The 24901-nt window shown below is 34.5% G+C and overlaps 2 protein-coding genes across 4 annotated transcripts; one reads left to right on the forward strand and one right to left on the reverse strand.

Moving 5' to 3' along the window:
• Positions 1-15: 15 nt before the first annotated feature.
• On the reverse strand, positions 16-5977 carry LOC126969202 (DNA excision repair protein ERCC-5 homolog). 3 transcript variants are annotated; one of them, XM_050814520.1, is made up of 7 exons: positions 5418-5972; positions 5147-5322; positions 4129-4337; positions 3214-3409; positions 1272-3144; positions 909-1192; positions 16-839 (listed from the first exon to the last, which is right to left on the reverse strand). In XM_050814520.1, the coding sequence occupies exons 1-7, from the start codon at positions 5503-5505 to the stop codon at positions 195-197; spliced, it is 3471 nt and encodes a 1156-aa protein (XP_050670477.1). In that variant the 5' UTR covers positions 5506-5972; the 3' UTR covers positions 16-194. The 3 variants fall into 3 exon arrangements, with proteins under 3 accessions (XP_050670477.1, XP_050670478.1, XP_050670480.1); XM_050814521.1 differs by lacking the exon at positions 16-839 and having other exon boundaries at positions 1027-1192; positions 2194-3144; positions 5418-5977; XM_050814523.1 differs by lacking the exons at positions 16-839; positions 909-1192 and having other exon boundaries at positions 1907-2050; positions 2194-3144; positions 5418-5977.
• On the forward strand, positions 5870-18799 carry LOC126969243 (suppressor of hairless protein). The gene is made up of 4 exons (XM_050814610.1): positions 5870-7436; positions 8427-8671; positions 15706-15931; positions 18255-18799. The coding sequence occupies exons 1-4, from the start codon at positions 6585-6587 to the stop codon at positions 18423-18425; spliced, it is 1494 nt and encodes a 497-aa protein (XP_050670567.1). The 5' UTR covers positions 5870-6584; the 3' UTR covers positions 18426-18799.
• The last annotated feature ends 6102 nt before the right edge of the window (positions 18800-24901 follow it).

Consider the following 24901-nt stretch of genomic DNA (forward strand, 5'->3'; position numbering starts at 1 on the left):
AATTGAAAAATGGAATCATTTTATCAAATTAATGTATTATCATCGGTCCTTGATAAATCTATGAAGTTTTTACTAAATTTGGCCGTTCAAAGTGGGTCGAAATCGCGCCCAAATGATGCGGTTACAAACACACATACATAGAGGTGAAGCTAATAAAAAGCGTGTAAAATTATTGAGGCTAGCTGCATATTATATTAGTTGCTATCACTACTTTCGGAGAGCTCAGCTTTATCCTTAGGTACCAACGGCTTTCTTTTTGTGAACTTCCGCTTTTTGTCTATTTTAGATTTCCTGAAAATTTCAATTGCTTTCAATTTGTTTTCTAACAGGTTTTGTTTTACTTTCTCACGTTGAGGTATTATCTCATGTTTCATATCACTTCTTGGAATTTTCACATCAAATGTTAATATTTTTTCTTCTACATTAGATACTTTCACGATTTGATTTATTCTACTTAAGCTATCGTCTACGTTCGATTTCTTTTTAGGGGCCCTTTTTGATTTACTATTTTTCTCATTGGTTTTCTTGAGTTTTGTTTCCTCACCATCATTATATTCTCTATTTGGATCCAACTTTTCTACTGCAGCTTTTACTCTTTTGCTAATTTGATCATCTATAGATTCGATCTGTATTTTTCGTTTGAAATAGTCATGAACTGTCTTTTGACTTTTTCTTTCACTAAGCCTCTTTAAAACTGGTTGCACAATTTCATCCAATTTACTTTGAGACCATCCAAATTTCGATTTTGCGTATTCTCTTAGTATTGTTATGTCAATCTCACCCCATGTAAATTTTTCTTTATTTTCATCCACATTGGGTTCTAAATACGCTTGAACTACCTTCAAATAAAAAATATTGTCAGTAATACTTAAAGTTACGAAACACTATTGATTATTGTTATTACTTACCCGCACACTTGGGAAATCTTCATTGAGTTTAACATTTTTTAATTTTTTCTTCAAAGTGATATTGTCTGTGCGCTTTCCTGCTTTCACCCATTGTTTAAATTGTTTAAGTCCCTCTATGATTAATTGATAGTTGTCCTGTTTGGGTGTTTCATTTGAACTTTTTTTCTTAGAAGGAAATGACGCCAGAATCTCCATAGCAGTAACTGGCCCTACTCCACTCACTCCCGTTGTGTAATCACTACCTACCAACAACGCCAAAAGTATCAACTGTTCTCTTGAAAGATCTGAAAAATAATAAAAGTGAGATAATTCGTAGAGAAATAACAAATTATTAGTATTGTAAGTATAATATATAAGACATACTAAACAACTTCTCGATTCTTTCACTGAGGAATTGAAGAACATGTTTCTTTTGATTGAAAAAATGTTTGTAGACAGTCCTGCCTCCAAATAGCCAAATGTCGCTATCATCAGTTATTGTACCATCAGTCAACTTATTGTTCTCCAAGAAAGCACACTGTGCCTCAGCTTCCATTGGAGCAATGATGTAAGGAATGCCAAATATACGAAGAAGTTCTTGTGCTTCAAGTGTCATTTGTTCCGATATATTTCGTCCAATACGATCCAGACGACCTTTCTCGTGTAATAAATTTTCGTGTTCATCTTCAACCACTGTTGCCATTTCTTCAAGGTCTTTTTCGGATATTCGCGGTTTATTTGAATCATTTTTAGTTGCTATGGAAATGTCTTTACTAAAAGTATTTACTAGTGGGTTATCTTCTGTTGTCTTATCTCTTTCTGGGCTTTGTATTTTTTCAAAGCTATCACTCTGACATTCTTTTGGTACTTTTAATTCTTTATTAATAATATTGTTTGTGATACTGATAGCTTTGTGGTCTTGTGTAGTGTATTCTTGTTCTTTATTGCCTATTGGTCGAGCACAATTATTATCATTCACCTCGCTTTGCTGTTTTATTGTGATAGAACTACATTGTACAGGATTTCTTACATCATCACATTCAAAAACATCGGCAAAAATATCATCTCCCAGTGGTTCTTCCACATTTAAAGTTAACTGTACAACTGGTGTTTTTGTGTTACTTTCAATATCGATGACTTCTTCAAACTCATCTTCACTGGAACTACATGATTTATTTGAACTTATTTTGCTTTTAATATTATCAATATCTTCTGTGGAAGTGTCTAAACATATAACATTGTGTTCACTATCTTCAATGCTGAAAACTGAGATGTCATTGTTATGTTTTATGTTTTTGTTACTTACCTTAGTATTGTCTTGGTTTGGGCCAGCAGTAATTAATAAGGAATGATTAATAATATCTTCTGAAGAACTATCTACTTTACAGTCATGATTCTGATTCTCAATACTTAAAAGAGATGCATCATCAAAATCATCTTTCTTATTTTCATTGTTTATACAAATGTCTTCATCATTTGAAGACTTAATTAATGGTGGTGTCCTAAAAACATTATCTGAATCTTTGTCATTTGATTTGATTTCTTTCTTTGCAACATCATCATCATTAATTAAATCTATTTGATGTTCAATTATCGATTTTTCCTGATTTATTTCATCCATCACATCATCCACATTCAACTTCTTTGGGTTCTTTTTTGGTTTATTTTCAGTAGAAACTAAATCCTCAATAGCTTTATGAGTGAAATCAGTATACTGCATTATGTAATCCTTAACTGATGTTATATTTCGGGAACATAACTCATCACATTCCTCCTCAGAATATTCAGAATCGGTCATAAAGGATGTCCAGGATTCATCTGCCTTTGAAGAGGATGCACTAGTGTTAGGATCTTCATCACAACCTGAGGTACTAGTTTTAGGTTCTTCTTCAACACATTCTAAAGACATTTTAATAGCTTTCTGTAAATCATCCTCAAATTCAACAGTACCTATGTTTTCTTTAGTTTCATGCTTGCCAGATGTTCCAGCAATTTCTGAATTACACTTGTTATTTTCTGTTTTTTCCTTAAGTTTTTTAGATTCAATAAGACTTTGTTTTGCCTTATCAATCAATAAATATCTCGTTGTTTTATCAGATGCTATGCGACGAGTTGGTAACTCTTCAATTTTGGTTTCTATTCCTTCTGCATTGAGAAGAGATTCAAGTTCCGTTAATGACATTCCAATGTCACCCATTTCTTTTTCTGTTTCTTCAATGCACTCCTGTACTTTTCTTCTTTTTAGTAATCTTTGCATCTGAAAATTAAATATGGATTGTTGGTCATTCATTGCACTAATATAGGGTAGAGAAAAACAAAAACTTACCTGAAAATTGGAAAAGTTGTCACTCTTCTTTGGTAATGTTTCCAATTTTCCCCAGGAATTCATTTTCCTTGTTTCTTTTAATTCCAATAGTAGATCATATTTCTGTTTGACTGGCAATTTTTTGAAATCATCTGATTCAAGATTGACACTGTGTAAATCAATACTTGATGCACTTGAATCTTGTTCATCATCGGAACTATTGTAAAAAGTAGGATTTTTAACAAACAAACAATTAACTTACTTATCATGGGACACTTAATTCTTAGGTAGATAGGTTATAATAAATCAATAAAAAAGCTTCAAGTATTTAAGCTAAATAATAAGTTGTCACCTGTTTAAATTGAACTACTGGAGCTTGATATAAGCATTTTTTTTTAAATAATCAAATTTTATAAACTAAAAGGAGGTATGCACTGTTACCATAAAAAAGTAGACATGCTTAACATTAAACAGGAGTACCACATAATTTCAATGTTTTCTAATAACAACGGCTGGATCACTTGGCGTTGTGTAGAGACGTCACTTCATTGTGTGTCTTCTACCGCATTTATCACGGGGAGTGTTCCGAAGAGCTGTTTAACCTGATTTCTGCCGCCGAATTCCACCTTCACACGACACGCCACAAGTTAGGATATCATCCCCACCATCTGGATGTGCGGGCGGTCCTCCACAGTGCGGTTTACAAGGAGCTTTCTTCCACGTACTACAAAGCTGTGGAATGAACTTCCTTGTGCAATGTTTCCAGGACGATACGACATGGGTACCTTCAAAAAAGCGCGTAAACCTTCTTTAAAGGCAACGTCAACCTGTCATTCCTCTGGTGTTGCAAGATATTTTGGGTGGCGATGATCACTTAACAACAGGTGACCCGTACACTCATTTGTCCTCCTATTCCATAAAAAAAAAAAAACATACTCTGTTGCAGATTCTTCTTCATTCTGAGGGAGAGCTGGTAATTTAAATAAGTCATCATCTCTTTCTATAGTGTTTTTGTTCTTCTTGGGGGATATTTGTTTCCCCAACAAAGCTCCAATTGCTGTTTTCTTACTCAATAAGATAGCTAATTCTCTTTTTAATCTTTCAGACTCTGAATTGTACTTTAGCTTGTTGTCTTGTCTCTTTGCCTAAAAAAATGTATTTAATAGATAATAATTTAGTTATATGACTTAGGATCAATGCGGAGAGATGTATTTCGAGAACCAATCAGATTTCGTTATTTCCACATCTCATCTCTGCTTAGCTTTGGTGGAAATAGATCAAGCAGAGAGGAGATGTCTTATTTTTCTATAGATTTGTGTACTGTGTCAATCCATCAAGCAGAGATGCATGTAGATGGCAGTGGTGCCTTATCCAGAATTTATGCTTTCTTAGATAGTGTAAATGTTGAAGAATTAACTGTGTTTCTTCAGCCTCTAATTACACTTCCTCAACCAAGTTAAAATATAACTTTTCTAACGACTTGACATCTTCCTTTCGTAGACATCACTTGCCGATTTCGAGATCTCATAGCTCACAACTCGGGCCTTATAAGTCAGTTATTTTCTTAAAATTGATGCCTTTAGCATTATTTTTGATGTCAGTTACAATATAACTATCACAACTTTATAAACAAACAACAGAAATGAGGTATGTTTTTTTATCATAAGTGTATACATCCTGTCCTTATTGTGCACCAATAATTAAAAATATTATAATATTATTTGTAATATTTGGCCGCCTAATGTTTTAATTTAACTTTACCTAATTTAAATGCATATATAATGTTGCTGCATATTATCATAAAGTTGCTATAGCAAGATTTATTTTAATATTTCTGAGTAGGTAATATAAACTATTAAGCCATGACCCTCATATGGACCTATCTAAACTGTGTCATTTGTAAAGTACTTATATGTAATTAAGGTATTAAATTGAAGTACTGAGAGCCACTTACAATTGTTTCTTTTTTTAATTCTGGAAAACCTCCATCAAAAACGAAAACTGGCTTAATTCTAAAGTATAAGAGTTTGCAAAGACGTTGAAACAATCCAATAAGATGGGCATTTGGTAGAGGGGCCCCTTTTGCATCTTGATAACCTTTCACCATCTGATGCAACCATATTGAGATATCTGTTGGACGGTAATGGGATTATAAAAAAATAAAAAAAAATATCTTGAATAATTCATAGCTATTAAAAGATATCATTGACCCTGAAAGAACCTACCAACTGCTAAAATTTTATTTTCCAAGGTTTCAACTGGCACTGGTTTACCAGCAGGTTCAACTAGTCTCCACAATCCAGTGACTCCCATCACACAAATGCTTACTTTATTAAATATTTACACAATTTTTTTGATTTGTTTTAACTATGCTATGTGTGTACATAACAAAGGTCGTTCCCACGAGATCATCGGTCATTCGTTTGATGCTTCCCCTTCACACTACGACGATTTGGTTCAACCACTCGATGTATATAAAAACTCACACAACAATAATAACACGAAATGATGTTGCTACTGGAGCATTTGTAAGTGTTCGGTTCACTACATACAATAATAAATGTTTTACTATGACGCGATGCGGAGCGCGGACGCCCACTCTTTCCCACACTTTATTTTCTCACGCCCCATGCGTAACCCCACATCCTATGACCGCAGAATCAGATTGTCAGTCGGTGTGTCGACTGTCGACCTGACGAACACATCAAATTCAATATCAAATAATATTTCGTAATTTGCGCGGTGTGCCTGACGAAGGCAGAGTTTTGACAAACTGAAACGCTCATTTGGTGTCTAATGTCTATGCTTATAAATAAGAAATAAATTCCACATTCATCTTCGTACTTGCTCTGTATCCATCCCGTTTGACAGTTCGCGTCCTACCTAGCGTTATCGTGTATTTGTACAAACATTGGATTTAATCTACGAAATTGAATTAAACAAGAATTATAATAACATTAATATTGCTTTAGTATAGTTTGAGTTTATTTATATTTTTTCTTCAACAGTTGATTATTGAACAAAATGAAATAAAATTGGAGTTTACTCTGCAAATCCCTTGCGAACGAACAGGTGTTTTTGATAGAAGTGTGTGTTGGTTCCCATCGTGATTATTTATTTATAGTATTGTGAATATGTAACAATGGTGTATCGATCCAGTTATCAATAAATGTTTTGGAGCTAGCGATGATAATGAGTACCATGTTCCATTAGAGGGATCAAGAAGTAATAATTTGTTGTGGATGCTACCGGTCGTTTGTATTTTGGATGTTATGTATGTGCATAGCGCATTAGCACTGATTGGGTCAGTATTCAAATGATACAGAGAATGGTTTCTGAAGAGGACCACAATGAAGTCTGGTAAACTGAGGTGAGAGTAAATCGTGGCTACTATGCCACATCAGTATGGCGCTGGCGCCGGTGGCATGGGCGGGGGCCCTCCGTCGCCGCCGCCGCAGCACGGCGCGCTATACCCGCGCTATGCGGCCGCCGCGGGCCCCGGCGCCGGAGCGTACCGCCCTGAGGAGAGACGGCTCACAAGGGAAGCCATGGAACGGTACCTGAGAGACCGTTCTGACATGGTTGTGGTCATATTACATGCTAAAGTTGCTCAAAAATCTTATGGAAATGAAAAGAGGTTCTTTTGTCCACCTCCATGTATATATCTATTTGGTGATGGCTGGAGACTGAGGAGGGAGCGCATGCTTAGGGAGGGTGAGACAGAACAAGCCTCACAGCTGTGTGCCTTTATTGGTATAGGTAATTCCGATCAGGATATGCAACAGTTAGATCTAAATAATGGAAAACAATATTGTGCAGCAAAGACATTGTATATATCAGATTCAGATAAGAGAAAACACTTTATGTTGTCAGTTAAGATGTTTTATGGGAATGGACATGATATTGGTATTTTTAATAGTAAAAGAATAAAAGTCATATCTAAACCGTCTAAGAAGAAACAGTCATTGAAAAATGCTGATTTGTGTATAGCAAGTGGAACAAAAGTGGCACTCTTTAATAGACTGAGATCACAAACAGTGTCAACAAGGTATCTCCATGTTGAGAATGGCAATTTTCACGCATCATCTACACAGTGGGGTGCCTTTACAATACACCTACTGGATGATAATGAGAGTGAATCTGAAGAGTTTGCAGTGAGAGATGGATATGTTCACTATGGATCTACAGTGAAGTTAGTTTGCTCTGTGACTGGAATGGCTTTACCTAGGCTTATTATTAGAAAGGTAAGTTTTTATTTTGTCTTTTAAGTATATGTAAAGTAAATTCCTATTTAAACTTCACCATATTGTGTAAGATATTGTTAAATATGTTTATTTAAAAAATACATTAAAAACATGAGCAAACATACCCTCTGTGGCATGATTGTAGATTGGGGATTATATTGAAACCAGATTTTTATGTCATTATATAGTACTTTTTACTTCCAAAAACCAAAAATACAAAAGTCATTAATCTGTCACATTCTCACATAATATAATAGCAATTCATCCAGCATGGATGGGTTGAAAAAAACAATTCAATGTTAATATTATTTATAGACTGTTTGTAATACTCAAAGCAGAAAATGGATTGAAATATCAATCTAAGATTGCCAATTGATAAATTGCTATCTTTATAATTGTATATAAGATGTGTTTGTCAATGTGCTTGTCTATATGGTCAATATTTCTTTTCAATACTGAATTGATATGTATAACCGTTGTTATTTGTCAAAACAGCCATCATAACATGACACTTATAGACTGCCCTTGAGAGGTTTTGGAAAGAGTTTATTGATATCTATCTACTCTAAGAGTGCACAATTTAAAAAATGGTGTTGTATCCATATCATAGGAAAGAAGAAGAAACGATATAATGATAATTCTTTATTTGCATAATGTGTTTAAAGTGTTTAATGTGTATTCAAGTTAACAAAATAACTATACAAATCAACACATTAGCCAAAAAGGGCATGCAAATTACATTACCTCCATGTCATTATATAATAATAAAATACTAAGATAAGTGTTATTTGAAACATATAGTTAGTACATACATATAAATACAAAAGACTTTAAATAAACTTATGAAAGTAACAAACAATAACTGAAACATTTATACTATATGTTACAAAAATAGTCCCAACTCAGTCATGTTTGCTGGTGAAAAGCAATACTGGGGACTATTAAATAATAAATTTTGATTTCTGTAATATAATTTAAACATACCTCCAGGTGGACAAACAAATGGCACTTCTAGAGGCTGATGATCCCGTGTCTCAGCTGCATAAGTGTGCTTTCTATATGAAGGACACAGAACGGATGTACCTCTGTTTGTCACAAGAGAGGATCATACAGTTCCAAGCCACACCTTGCCCTAAGGAACCGAATAAGGAAATGATTAATGACGGAGCCTGCTGGACCATTATATCAACTGATAAGGCTGAATACCAATTTTATGAAGGCATGGGTCCTGTGAGGTATGTTGTAGATATTTTTAATATAAATTAGATAAAATAATTTAAATAAATCAACATTTCTTCGATCATTAGTCTATCTAGACTCTAGATAGACTATGACAGCTGTGAAAACGTCAAAAAAATTGAGTTTAGAGTTAACCTCTATTTGGAGCAATGCACACACACTAACACAGTGTTATTCAAATGGCGAGTGTAAGGCATAGCTTTTCACATATATTGCACTAATGTTCCTGGCCTGTTTTTATATGTTGTCTAACAGCAAGAGACTATCTAGACAGATAAATTTTAATGAATTTTTATATGTTATCAAAGTTATGTAACACAGTAGACTGTCAGAGGGTTACAGTTTCACCGAAAAAAAATGGAGTTTAATTTAAAAAAAAAAAAATATAATGCAAACAAAATAGTGCTTGCTTCAGCCGATTATCTAAAGTACTTATCAAAATAAGCTTACATTATATAATTTGCAATATAAACTATTACTTGATTGCAAATACATTGCCCAATAAAAATATTAAAGTGTGGTATATGATGATGACTATGATGAGTATTTTTTTTAAATAGGATTTATAATAACATATTGAATATCAAAAAGTACCACCCGTTGAAAATAGTGTGCCTCGTACCCGAGAAGAACACAAGAAACTCAGGGGCTATTTATATTTATCTATACACATTTATAATTAAATAGCCTGAGGGTGTTGGCACCATTCCCAGTCTGTGGTATTATTAAGAAAATCATTTATGTTATAAGTTTAGTTAATAACATTTCCCACACTTTTTTTTTTTAAATAATTCTTTTAAATTTCTTAATGTGCTTATGAATGATTAGAACATTATTAAGAATATATTAAGATGCTGACAAAATGTTTATTTCTTTTAATTTTTCATAATGATTCCTTCGGACCTAGGTTATATACTTATAAATGACCAGAGATTAGAACTTGTGGACACTACTGTCTTCTTGGGTATCACATTAGATAAAAAGCTTCAGTGGGGTCCACATATTGCCCATCTAGCAGATAGACTCAGCTCTGTGGCATATGCAGTTAGAAAGATTAGAGAGTACACTAATGTTGCGACCTCTAGATTAGTGTACTTCAGTTATTTTCACAGCATCATGACATACAGTATATTACTATGGGGTCATGCTGCTGACATTGATATAGTGTTTGCTCTGCAAAAGAGAGCTGTTCGTGCTATATATCAGCTTGGTTATAGACAGTCTCTCAAAGAAAAATATAAAGAAATAAATATTATGACTGTTCATTGTCAGTACATTTATGAAAATTATTAAATTTTCATAAATGTACTGACAATGAACTGACAATTTTTTAATATGTTCACAAAAATCGTCACCTTTCTGCTCTTAATAGTGATTTTCATTATTAAGAGAGAAATAAGGGATTGCTTGTAACTAGTTCTAGTAGGCTTCGTAATATACATAATAGCTTTAACGGTAGTAGTATAAGAAGTGACATCAAAAAGAATTCTAAAGGAATCAATTTTGAGAAAATAAATGCCTTTTATGCCTTTATAAATAGAGTGAATAGCTCTCTTTCTGCAACACAAAGATGGTATTAATGTCAGCTGTAGTAACTGTCATTATGTAATATTCTTTAATTTCATATCACTCTCTATTATGATGTAACAAAATCACATATATCTCTGGTGTACAACACAAGCTGCATACAGAATGCAGTCTGTATATATGTTTATAATTATATAAAGTACTAAAAAGCTTAATGAAACCTGGCCAGATTTTCTTTTTTACAATTGCTCTTTTAAGAAATAACTTAAAAATATTGAACTTATGTCAAAACTATTGGAATAAGGTAGTTATTATGAACTTCTTTATAAATAATTTCTAAACAGCCGTTGAGATCTAGACAAAAAATTAAAGTTTTCTTGATAACATATTATGCCCTATATTCTTTTAATTATCTATATACTTCAGTTGAATAGATTAGGCGTGACACCGTAAGAAACAAATTTACAAACGTAAGTATTTATCTTAGATAATTTAGTCCAAATAGAGCCCTGCTGTTAGCCATCGCATGACAATATAAGTCAGTCACTTAATTTTATTAATGTGCGTGCGTTGCTGAAAACAGAGTTAGCCTCAGTTCGCCGCTATTTTTAGTGTTCCTTAGCCAAATGGCAAACAACTGAACCCTTATAAATTCGTCATGTCTGTCCGTCCGTATGTCACAGCCACTTTTTTCCGAAACTATAAGAACTATACTGTTGAAAATTGGTAAGTAGATGTATTCTGTGAAACTAAAAAATTTCGTTACAACGAACTAAAAGAACTTTTATTTTATGTTACTTGCTGCTACGGAACCCTCATGGGCGAGTCCGTCTCGCACTTGGCCTTTTTTTCGACGTGTTCACAGCAGTCACAGTCTATCTGGACGTGTTAAGTTATCTTTTTTTTTGCGAATTTATTTACATGACCAACTGACGTCGTGACAATCATGACAATAATATAAAATGATTATGATAAAATAAAAAAAATGAACGATTGAATATTTTTTAATATTAAATTAAGATCGATTCGAAACACTTAAAAGAATGGGTGCTAACTCCATTTTAACCGACCTCAAAAAGGAGGAGATTCTAAATTCGATTGGTATATTTTATTATTCATGATAACGGCTGAGATTTATGATCCGATTTACGTGATTCTTCTTTAGTTTAGTTTTAGATAAAAATAGGTAGCACATAAAAAGAATAGTATTTTATTAATGTTAAAGTGTGCATAACAGGTGTATTAAATTAAATCAAATCATTATTAAATATATTTTATACTTTTTTGTTTTCGAAGTGGGCTTTTTTCTCTCTCAACTCTAATTGACTTTTGCCGCAGACTAAAAAAAAATTAGAGGAATAAATCTAGACCTAGAGTGAGGGGTTAAACACATCCTCCACCAAAGAATCAGCTCTCAGTGGACTTTCGCATGATCGACGGGGTTAGTTGGTAATATGAAACCCGTTGAAACATGAGTCATCCTCAAAGTGAAATAAACTTTATTCAATTAGGCTTAAAATAAGCGCTTTGTAATCGCCATTATAGATATTTCTTTTAAATTACTGAATCCACCATATTATTTTCGGAAAAAGTAGAGCTCGTGGAAAGAACATACAAGAAACACAACGGCCACTCTTTTCAATCCATAGAGTATTTTACAATGGCTGTAATATACATAACAAATTTGTTAGTAAGGTGCTGTATCCAATATATGAATGGTGTTCAAAGTTAAAAGCGTTTTAAATATCAAATTATTTCATAAAATCACCTTAAGAGCTTGAATTCATTATTTGTGTAAGGATGCTTCGTGAACATGATGGTCGTGATTACTGTAATAATTAGTAATCGCATCTAACAAAATTTGTTATAATACAAGAAACTGTTGACTCGCCGAGTCCTGGAACGAACGGACAGGTGTGGTGCATTCTGTATGTAGTATAAGAGACGAGGCGAGCAGGACGTTCAGTTGATGGTACTTAATACGCCATGCCCATTACAATATCGAACTAAGTATATAACACAACGAACAATTTATTAAATTAGGCGTTACTTTGCGGAAATCCATAATAATACAAATGATTTAAGTTTTCTTTAGTGTTAATTCCGCCAATATTTGTTTTTAAAACAATTCGACACGTGTTTCGCCTCTACACGAGGCATCCTCAGGACGTGTAGTCTCGCCAAAATCTGGCACGAGACTCAAACTTGGCATCATTTGTATAACGAACAATATCGAATCTGTTCGATACTACTATTTATGTATTGAAATTCTTTTATGTTTTAAATATATAGATTAACTTTTTTTATACCAATTCTTGGATTCTCAGGATTCTTGAAAGACACAAAATTCTGAGCGGCAATACAATTGCGCTCGTCACCTTAAGACATACGATATTAAGTCTCATTTGCCCAGTAATTTCACTAGCTACGGCGCCCTTTCAGACCGAAATATAATAATGGATAACTGGAGACTTTTCCAGTCTCGTGCCAGATTTTGGCGAGCCAACACGTCCTGAGGATGCCTCGTGTAGAGGCGAAACACGTGTCGGATTGTTTAAAGACAAATATTGGCGGAATTAACACCAAAGAAAACTCAAATCATTTTAATCAACCCATTCCATTTTAATATCGCAAAATATTGAACAATATATTGGCACCAAAATGAGGAAAGTCAATGAACAATCATATAAAAATGACAGATTCCAAATTCAAATGTAATATTTTGTTTATTTTTAATTGTAACAGTAAGTATGGCCAGACCAAATAATCATATTATGTACGTTCGCGTTTGCAAATGTACAAATGATAAAATAGATCAATAGTGGAAAAACAGCAGAACATGATTATCAACCCTAGTTGTAGGTACTTATAGCCCACACACATGGTCGGAGTTGGTACGACCGGAACATCGGACGGTCCGATGGGCGCCTCGCACCAATTGGACCGACGTCGTACTCCGTACAGTCCGGACGGTAATAATAATAATTTTGTGAGATGGTCAATGCGACATTCCATCAAATATGGTCCGCTACCTGACTGCGTCCTATGGTTAGGTTGTACCAAATCCGATCATGTGTTTAAGGCGACACTAAATGCCAGCGACCTTGAGCGATATGCGTTCACGGCTGCCGGCCCGCCATCTATGTAACAAAGCCAATATTTTCAAAGTCCTTGCGTGGAAAACAGTTTATATGCTTACAATCCTCGTTATTCACTACTAATCTGAATAAATGAACCTACACAAAAAAGTACAACCTATAAGAATAACTTTTCTGCAAGACGTACCAAAAAATGCGTTATGCCATGCCATTAAACTTGTTTTACGTCAAAGAATAGTGGTAGTTCAAAAAGGCTCGGCAGTGTTAACTATAACCAACAGCAAGCATTAGCAACCTACAAATAAGACTTAAGGATATGTGTAACAGTATTAAATAGTGTTCATAGCTCGAAATGCTATACTTTCTCCTCAAAACTTGTCTAAAAACACCATGTTTGCGTGTTTTCTGCTTACTCTTCGCCTTAAGCTATTATACCGGCGTCTCTAATGACAGGCGAAGCTCGAGGGGACAATGGACCAGCAGTACTCAATTGCCATCGTTTAATATCAAAACATTTACCTAACTATCTCACAATAATAAAACGTAATAATAGCGGCTTTTACAATAATTATTTTAAAAAAAGCGTGTGCGTGTAATTCTTACGCGCAATTGAAGTAAAACTTAATAATAATTAACATTAGGATTAATTAACAGCCACATAAATATATTACATTATATTATATACATTAAAGCCGTGTTACCAACTAAGCACTCGCGTATTACTGAAGAGCTGGTATGTCATTAGTGTCATCGAGCCCTCACCGCATGGCAATAAAAATTTATAATCACATCCCAAACGATATTAAAAATAAAGAGAAGCCTGAGAATAGAGATATTTAAAAGATATCTTAAAATGTTTTTAGTTTCAAAATGCTTCTACGATTTACCCGATTTTTTTAATTACACTAAGTGTGAGAATTAGTTACAATATAGTATAAGAATGTATAAAATGTATAAGACTTATTTATTTTATGGATAACATTGCTGTGCCCTTGCAGGGCGTCACATATTGTCTACCCATTAATGTACGTACTGTAAAATGTGACTTGCAATAAAATATTTTGATTTGATTTGAGCATAAAATCTAAAGCTCTAGGAGCTGTGTTAGATTTTATTGCTATTTTTTTTTGCTCGGAAACGATGAGATTACATCCTCATCTTTTGAGCAAAGTTGGCATTTTCTCTACCTAGAATAAAATAATGTCTTTATAATTATATTATTTTAACAAGTGAGATTGAGTGAGATTTTTATATATTTTACAAAGAATGATATAATATTTAACCGACTTCAAAAAAGGAGGAGGTTCTCAATTCGTCGCTATTGTTTTTTTTTATGTTTGTTACCTCAGAACTTTCGACTGGGTGAACCGATTTTGATAATTCTTTTTTTTTTATCGAAAGCTGGTGCTTCCCGTGTGGTCTCGTATTGGTCTAGATCTGACAATGGAAACCATGAGAACTATGGAAACCATAAAAGTCTTTAATTTGCTATAAGTTTGTGCGCGACAAATTTACGAATAACTCAATATCGCGCCAACCGATTTCGATAATTCTTTTATTATTGGAAAGGATATACTTCAAAGAAATTTTAGTGAGAGTTTGGTTAGGTTCTAATTATGAGATCCATGACAAAGTAACGGAACTCTTCAATTCTTAGGAGCAAATTAACGAGACTAGGCCAAGTATTTTTATGCTATCCGGATATTTGAGTCACCTACCGTAACGTCGTTATGGTTAAGTAATTGTCGTGGTTAAATATGGTAATCAATGGAACTCCTTAATGACTTACAGTAAATAAAAGTTGCAATGCGCTTACGTTCATGCTGCATTGCAAATTTTAGTACATCTACACAAATTTAGACAAATTATTAGTTAGTGTAGCTCAGATTCACTAAAAATCTAAAAATAAAAAAAGAAATAACAAAAAAAAACAATCGACTTCAAAAACTATTCCAAAACAATTGATATAAAGTTCATCTTGATTGTGGGAATGGAGCGACCGCCCTGAGTCAGGCTATTAAATAATAAATTTATTTTATTTATGGTAACAGTAGACTGTAGCGATATTTTTATGCAAAAAGAGAAGCCCGTTGAGTTTCTTGCGCCTGTTTTTGACTTTCAAAATGTGATATCATATCCTATTTTAAAATTAGAAAACATTTTGAATTTAAAACACAATGTGAAGGAAATATTATCTCCAATAATTGCGCTCGACATAAGATATTAAGTCTCATTTGCCCAGTAATTTCACTAGCTACGGCGCCCTTCAGAACGAAACACAATAATGCTTATATTATACTGCTTCACGGCAGAAAAAAGCGCCGTAATCTAGCCGGCATCCTGTGCCAAGCCTTCCACTGGTAAATAATTCAATTCGTTCAGGTAGAATGTTAATGTTTCCCTAGGTCACCAGTTACCCCGGTGCCCCTGGTGCATTCGCTGAACCTGAACGGCGGAGGTGACGTGGCGATGTTGGAGCTGGCGGGAGACAACTTCACGCCGTCGCTCCAGGTGTGGTTCGGTGACGTGGAGGCGGAGACCATGTACAGATGTGCGGAGTCCATGCTGTGTGTGGTGCCCGACATATCGCAGTTCAGAGGACAGTGGCTGTGGGTGCGACAACCAACGCAGGTATCGTAACCATCTATATATACTTTTGGGGATAAGACAATGCAAAATTCTCGACGATTTATATAAAGCTTATATTTTAACAAAAAATTATTAAATTATATCTACAGAATATGAGAAGAAAATTCATTTTTGCATTACATTTCTATTTTTTATAGACAGTCTGAAAATAAATCACCAAAATACCCCTAACCTTTACAGATGGAGCCATATTAATCATTTAATCTAGATAAAAATTGTAGGAACATTTATGGATTGTACCACCAATACTATTAACATTGACATAGTTTTGTAAAGAAAATTGTATTGTTTGTAATTAATTAAAAATGCTTCTAATTCTGAATTAAAACTATGGCGATCTTGTACAGGAGAGGTTACCTAGTTACGCACGGTTCCTCAAGGCCGTTGGCTCAGTCCCCAGCCTTAAGTCTCATTAATATCACTAGCTACGGCGCCTTTCAAATCGAAACACAATAATGCTTGTACCCACACATACACCACCACCTAAACACCAATACCTACCATTTTTTTAATGAAAATAAGGGACTAGACGATCAGGACGTTCAGCTGATAGTTATTGATACGCCCTGCCTATTACAATGCAGTGCCGCTCAGTATTCTTGAAAAAAACAAAAAACTCTGAGCGGCACTACAATTGCGCTCGTCACCTTGAGACATAAGAAGTTAAGTGTCATTTGGCCAGTAATTTCACTAGCTACGGCGCCCTTCAGGCCGAAGCACAGTAATGTGTACACATTACTGCTTCACTAGCCGGCATCCTGTGCAAAGGAGCCTCCCACTGGTACCATGCATTCGATGTGGAATAACCTAAGTACTAAAGTATTAAATTGGCATTTAAATGGGTAGTTTCACGAAGAAATAATATAATCCGAACTTGTATAATTTAATTAATAGAAAAATTGGATAGTCTCTCGAGCATGTTAAAGCAGAAATACAAAAAGTAAAAAAAAAACTGGCCAAGTGCGAGACGGGCTCGTGCACGATGGGTTATGTACTGGTATCTTTAAAAACATCATAAAAATTACGTACATAAGCCCCCTTACATATAAAAAAAAAGTTTATCTCGTTAAAGTTTCATTTGTAATAATGATTAAATCACATAATCCTGTCGTTTCATTTTCAGTCATTATTGCTGTCCCGGTTTGAAACACAATGCCCCGAGTATTATTATTTTCCGTCCCGATAACGAGATTTGTCTAGCACATCAAGCAGGATGTTTGTGGTGGACTTATAACCGCAAAACGATAAAAAATGTTAATTAATTAATAAATAATAATTATAACACGTGGGACACTCTAAACATTTGCGGAAATAGAAAGGATGTTCTATAGGCAACGTTTTTTTACTTAAATATTTTCAAGAACCCTCCACTAGTTTCGAAGTTTCATACGTCTGAACCAATTTTAAAACACTTCCGGCCTTTAGACATTTTCCAACGACGAAGAGAAGCTGTTTTTTTATTTTCGGTCATAATAATCAAGCCTCATGGTACCAAAGAGCTGTTAGGAGAGTGACCAAGGAGTTTACCTGGTATGCTGTTCAGGAAGTCCTTTGTTTTGAGGGTGGAATGTGCAGACGCGTTTTCGTGGTCAAACATCAATCCTGGACGTTGTGTTAGGTCGTTAGTTACTGACATCTGTCAAAGCATCTGTCAAGCATTTGCTCAATATCTGGATATGTACATTATCGCGAAATTGAAGTGGGCACAGGGCACATAGCTCGACGGACAGATGGCCGTTGGGGCAGCAAAGTCCTCGAATGACGACTACGTACCGGAAGACGCAGTGCTAGGAGGACGAAGATCTGGTCAAGATCGCCGGTATCGCCGATCGATAGGTTAGATGAGGGCATCGCAGGACCGGTCGTTGTGGAGATCTTTGGGGGAGGTCTTTGTCCGGCAATGTGTGTCTTCCGGCTGAAAATGATGATGATAATATGTTATTCGCCATATTCATGTTTCCTTCATAACAACCGACAAAGGGCGACCCATAGTATGTGTATCAGTGTTCACTCACCATCAGGCCCCTATTTCATCATGCTGAGATCTATATAGCGTACTTAGACTTTGCTCAGACTATCCTTACGAAAATCTTAGCTGAGTGTAAGCTCAGCATTATATTTGAATTCGTTTTTATGGTCATTTGACAGCTGAAATGATGCGGAGCTTACGCTAAGACATCCCAATACAAAAGTCAAGTTCGCGTTTTACCACACTCAGCTAAGTTTTAGTTAGTTTAGTTTTAGAGTCTGATCTGACAGATGTCTGCTGACAAAATATTACATTAACAAAGTAATATCCCCACAGGTCCCGGTATCGTTGGTACGAAACGACGGTATCATATACGCGACGGGGCTAACGTTCACATACACGCCCGAACCAGGGCCCAGGCCCCTCTGTCCGCCAGTCGATGACGTCATGCGACCAGAACAGTCCTGGCACCACGACAACAGACTGCCAGACAACAGTCTGCAATAGCCAACAGACTGCAGGCTGGAGACAGACCTGCAGTGATTGTGTTCCAAAGATGTTGGTGAGTTATGTATCCGTAGTGCCTAATGTATTTAAATAGTGACTATAGTATTAAATTGTGTAGTGTGAACGGATATTATATATAATTGCCGTGTGCTATTTTTTTGTATTATTCACAGTGAGAAGAACTGGATTTCTTTGGGAAATCTTACTACGTTAGTTAATCTCAGTCAATATTATAAAACTGATGTATGCCTTTTATATTTACAAAAATTTTATCCTATATGTTACTTTGTCTGTTCTGTGTTCCTTGGAGTCGTACGGTATTTTTCTTTACTGACCTTAGGGCATAGACAATATACCTATTGGCTGGTTAAACATAGATAGGGGAGCGGGGGGCACGTTGTTACAATTTTTAGATAATTATTAATATCACAAAAGCTATCAAATAATGTATACATTTGATTGCTTTTACCATTAGTGTGTCTATTCAGCTAGTAGAATAGCATTGGAAAAATATTAAAGTTTACGTAATTTTTCCCGTAATAGAGAATTAATGAAATAAGTCGATTATAACAACTTACCCCTGACTTGGGGCTAGTTGTTACAGCTTCGGGGCACGATGTTACAGTAGGTAAATAAACAAAATGAACAATAATAAATCATTTATTTTTTATTGTTTCAAAACGTTATGAATAAAAGAGACTATTTTGAACAGTCTTATAACATTTATGAGCAATTATACTATCTATATCGTAATTTTCCAACTTTTTAACAGTAATAATCACATAACTTTGGCAGGAACTTTCTTAAATCTTATATAAAACACATTTTCATTACTGAATTAGAAAATTTCGTCAGTAAATACCAACATGTAATAAATTATTTATACTTTTTTAACTTGGCACTTCAGTTAAACTAAAATCTAACATTTTCAATACACTTATATTGCAATAAAATTTATAGTTACGTATACAATACTGTATAAACAGTCGACAGCATATCACGAGTAACAGTTGCACCAGGCAAGCAATAAAGGCGACCTCAAGGTCAACCTTCACCTTTATTGTAGGTAACAATATCACATATTTATATTACATTAGTCTTCATCAGAATTACAATTAATACAAATGAATAATTGAACGTTTCCTGTTACACATTTGACATGGGCCCACATTTTGCATTCTAAACATTCTACCCAATCTTCTTTTTTAGAAGTACTGTAACTTTCGCTACACACTAAACAAAACCATTCTTCAGTATCAGAATCTGAATCAGAAACCAAAATTTTTTTCTTCACCTTTTCTTTTCCTACTTTACTCGTTTTCGCAGATTTCCCTTTTCCTTTACCTTTTCCTTTATTTTGGTCGCACGCTTTTTTGGTCTTGGCCAGTTTTTCTTCATACTCCTTTTGTAATGAGTCTTTTTCAGGTGTGTCGGTTAATACAGCGGATTTACGTTTACGACGGTTATGGTTGGATTGTTTTCGAGCCTCTGCCTTGGGAAAGGATCTTATCTTTGAAGGCGAAAAATTTTCAAATGTACTTTGTATACCAGATGAACCTGGTATCGCTAATTCAATTTTATTTTTAAAACTTGACGAATCTGCACTCGGTAATGTTGTTAAACATTCTATATCTTGCGAACAAGCTGGATTTGGAGAAGGTGAAACAGTAATATTGTTAATAGTGTCAGGTAATAGATTGGTTGCTGTTTCGATTGCCTGTATGATTTCATTTGTGCTTATGTTCAGTTGAGGCGCAGAATCTAGCAATTCCGGATTTTCCAGGTCCAGTGTCAAATTGGAGGTGTTCTGCGAGGCAGTGGGATGATTCGTTTCTGGATTGGGGCGATCAGTGACATAAGAAGGTGCATAATCACTGTCTTGAAAGATATCAGGATTAAAAGGCCATATCCCGGTTGATCGAAATCCGCTCATGATATTTACAGGATTTAGGGCCAATGGCAGTGAATCTTTCACCACGCCTGGGAGATCATGAATCGTCATTGTTTTTCCTGGATGATTATACATCCAGGCCGTCTGTGCTCGATTAAGGTGGTTTTTAAATGGGCCATAAACGCCTACATCTAATGGTTGTAAATTGTGAGAGCAGTGCGGGGGAAACGACAGCATGATTATGTTGTTTACTTTGGCTTTCTCCACGACGTGAAAATTTACATGTGAGTTGTGGTTATCCAGCAGGAGGAGGACGGGCTGTTCAATGGAAGGTTTGACATGTTGAATGAAATGATCCAAGAATTTTAAAAATTCTACTTCTGTCATCCATCCTGAAGAATTGCCTGCTCCTATCGCTTCTGATGGTCCAGCACGAAGAAATAGATCAGTGTATCTCATTCTGGGAAAAACGAACATCGGCGGGACTGAATTTCCAGCAGCATTTATGGCACATGTGAGCGTTACAAGTACTCCTCTTTCTGCAGATGTGATCGCACCGACCTGTTTTTGACCACGAGCAGCAACTATTTTTTTAGGCTTCTGTACCGTTGTGACACCTGTTTCATCAACGTTCCATATGCGCGAAGCAGTGAATTCATATTTTTGGAATAACAATTGCAGTTTGTCAAAAAAGTCTTTAACGTTGGTTCTGTTGAATGACGTTGCTCTACTCAAAGATGTAGCTTCTGGTGTTCTCAGAGATAGTTGAGGATTTCTGTGCATAAAACTTTTAAACCAGTCCGGCCCAGCCATATTATTTTGGATCCAACTGGGGGGAATATTTTTTAATTCGAGTTTTACTGCACATTGATAAGCTAGTTTTCGGACTTCAGTTGGTAGTAAACCAAAATATATTTCTGAACTTTTGATTAGATAAGAAGCTAATTTATGTTCGGCTTCTTGTGAGAATACCAATTTAGGTTTAACGTAACCCAATGAACAAGATTCGTTGTTTTTGTTTTTTCTGACATACCTGGATAAGGACATCGGACACAAATTAAACATTTTGCTTGCTTTACGAATGCTCGTTTTATTCTGCAGTACTTCTGCCGCAGCAGATTCATAAACTTCTTGACTAGTTGTACCTCTTTCCGTTTTTCTTTTATAGTTTCTCATTCTAAAAAAAAAACAATGAGTATTTAGAATTTAAAAAATAATTGAAAGATGAACCATTGTTTTAAAAAGCAAGAATGCGCCCGTCGGAACGAAAGCTTCAATTTCTTTCCATTTATTCTAATTTTTAAGTACAGCGTAGTAATTTCTAAATGATAGTCAATGAGATGAACGGTAATACAAGGTCTGAGGCAAGTTGTTACATGTAACAACCTACCCCGAAAAATTGTAACAACCTGCCCCATGGTGTGTTTTTTAATTAAAATTAAAGCCGCCATTAATGGATATCAATAGCAGAATAAAACGCTATTACAAATTAAAACTCGATACATTATGAACGTTCGAGGTGAAAAGAATTTAGAGAATAACAAATATAGACGGCAGGAATCAAAAATTTCGTAAAAGATTTTGTTACGTACTTGATGGAAATCGAGACACGTGCACACAACCTAACAGTTTGCCGCTCGGCGGGTCACTGATTGTTTTTTTGCAACGCACGATGTTATAAGGAAACAAATGAGTCCACTTACGTCTACCAAAGAGTTGAAAATCCCGGTAAAAAATGCGTGTAACTTCTTACCCCTGTAACAACGTGCCCCCCGCTCCCCTACACAAATAAATTTTGAAAAGAAATTTTTATGAACGATGTGGGACTCGAACCCACGACCTCTCGCGTTCCGTGCGAGTGCTCTTCCAACTGAGCCAACCGTTCGAGTGACGTATCGTCATAAAATCTTGTATGCTTTGTTAAACTCTCAGGTTGTGGCTTCATCTACAGGAATAGGAGAAGCCACAAACTATTTTTGTTTTCAAATTTTATTTGTGTATTAATATTAGAAGTGAGGATTATCACTTTAAAAACATAACAAATTGTTTAAACATACATTTAAATTATAATTTTCCAGAATGCCAAAATGGGTTATATCTTTGTACGTTCACTAGAAAATATATTATTACGTAATAAGGCTAGTTACAACTAATTTATTTGACAATTTTCGTATTTTGCATGTACGAAATAATTACTGAGTTGTTGTAGGTTAATGGAACTCATACGGCCTTACAAATAAAATTGGCATAAAGTTATAACCAAACATAAACCAAGAATATGTAAAATGTTTACAAATAGACATTTTGCTTACGTATGGTTTGTTCGGACGTATAACGTTTCCCGCGTTTATTTGCAAGGCAGCTTGTCATTTGGAAGACTTCAGAATTATCATTGTATTGACAGTGTTGTCAAAGACATTGTAAACATTTTCTTTGTTTATGATCACTTATAACTTTATACCTAGTTTATTTGTAAGGCCGATACAGTGTAACTAATATTCTGTCAATGTCACAGAATGACCCCAGACAAACGTCGACAACATTCACATAAACTTCACTGTCGTTGTAATGATGTGGCATTGACAATTATTATTCCCGCCAAATTAGTTTCATCGAGATTGTTTTGTTGATATTATTATAATACCTACAAATAAAACGTACGAAGAGGTAGCCCAAAGCGTAAAGGAACAACCCATCCTTTCGTCACATATTATGTAAAAATATTTCGTCACATTTTCGTGCGCGCAATTCTGAATTGTAATTTGTAAATTTTACTTAATTATTTTTACCTCATGGTATCGAACGAATATTGAAAAAGGAATTAAATTATAAAAAAAATCAAATTCTCTAATAAATCTAAAAATTCAAGGAATAACTATTTAAATAATTATTTACATTTACACAACAATAAAAATGATAATTAGTTGCTTATAATGAAATACTTGATCTGTGATGCCTAGATGTATTTTAAAACTTGACTTCGTGTTAATTTAACTTGAGTTGTGGTCCTGTGAAAATATACTCGTCGCACTTGGGAATTTTCTTTATTTATAATAAAATCGTTATGCATTGGTATTTTTCTTTTACAAAATTCACTTTTTTCACTAAACAAAGCTTGAATTGATTCAAGGCTAACTTCATATGTAATTAAACATAACTCGTTATTGCCGTGTGAATATCTTGACATTATTGACAATCTCATCTGGTTCATCTCGAACACTATCAGTAAATCTCATTATCTTATTGATGCCCCAAATTTCTCATTCATTATTTCAATCATTCGTATCTAAAAAGATCATATTAGTATTCGAAATGTATGATTTTATCAATATCACAGCATTAGTACCTACTCATACAATAATTCGAAGTAATTTGAGTTCTACTGATATTTTAACGTTATTTCTGACGGAACACTCTCGGAGTCAACTCTAAAATTGTGTAAATCCCTTTATTAGTCCCAAGTGTCCAAAACCACAGATTTAATAGTTTTATGATTACTGCAGCAATTTATAAAAATGTAACATAAGTTTTAATTAATGTAACTAGTGTATTTGTTGTAAACGTAAAATTTTCCATGATTCTTAATTATTTCATGTGACATTTAAACTGAAATGGATGAAGTTTTCACCCATTTATAAATCATACAGAAAGGTGACCCTCTACAGGAGCATTGCAAATTAATTTAACTTCTTAACCAATCACGAATAATTTTTTAATCAAATGATTTTTAAATACATAGCTTAATAAAAGTACCATCTGTCACAAATATATATTAGGTACCCAAAGAATATGTTATCTGATTTTATGCTAACATCTACTAACTCTCGAATATTCGCAAATAACGTAGGAGATAGCAAAAATATCAACACCCAATGTAATAATGTAAACACATTTGCCAAAGGTGTATGTATTTCTGTAAATATTTTTATTTGTAGGGATAATATAATTTTCTGCTGAAATATGGAGCAAGAGATAGTGTGCCCAGGATTGAGATTATCACGCCAAAACGCTTGTAATTTTAAACTAAGTTATATAGACATTGTATATTGATTAGCACTTGTCAAATAGAGGGTAGTTTCTAAAAATATGTTCGCAGTTGAATGCATTGTACCTATTATTTGTTTTAATATGCCAAATGCTCGACGGAGTAACAGACAAAAAAAAAATTATTGAAGTAGGCGTTACTTTGCGGAAATCCATAACTATCCAAATGTTTTTAAGTTTTCTTAAGTGTTAGTTCCGCCAATATTTGTCTTTAAACAATTCGACACGTATTTCGTCTCAGGACATGTTGACTCGCCAAACTCTGGTACGAGACTGAGTCTCAGTTAAAAAAGTCAGAAAACATTAAAACATTTGGATAACAGACAACAATTCTTGAAAATGATCAGTTTGCATAATAACAGGGTAATTTATATGTACCTACTGCATAATCTTACTTTATGAATTCTACTTTATCATACAATTGCAACGCAGAGTTTGCAATAGCCCTGCCAGATTTAAAAAAAATGTCTTCGACCGATCCACGAATAATAAAAATACGATATTAATGTACATTTGCTATTTAACTATATTACAGGGCAAT

Source organism: Leptidea sinapis, chromosome 17, assembly GCF_905404315.1.
Source record: "Leptidea sinapis chromosome 17, ilLepSina1.1, whole genome shotgun sequence".
In the NCBI taxonomy this organism is placed as follows: domain Eukaryota; kingdom Metazoa; phylum Arthropoda; class Insecta; order Lepidoptera; family Pieridae; genus Leptidea; species Leptidea sinapis.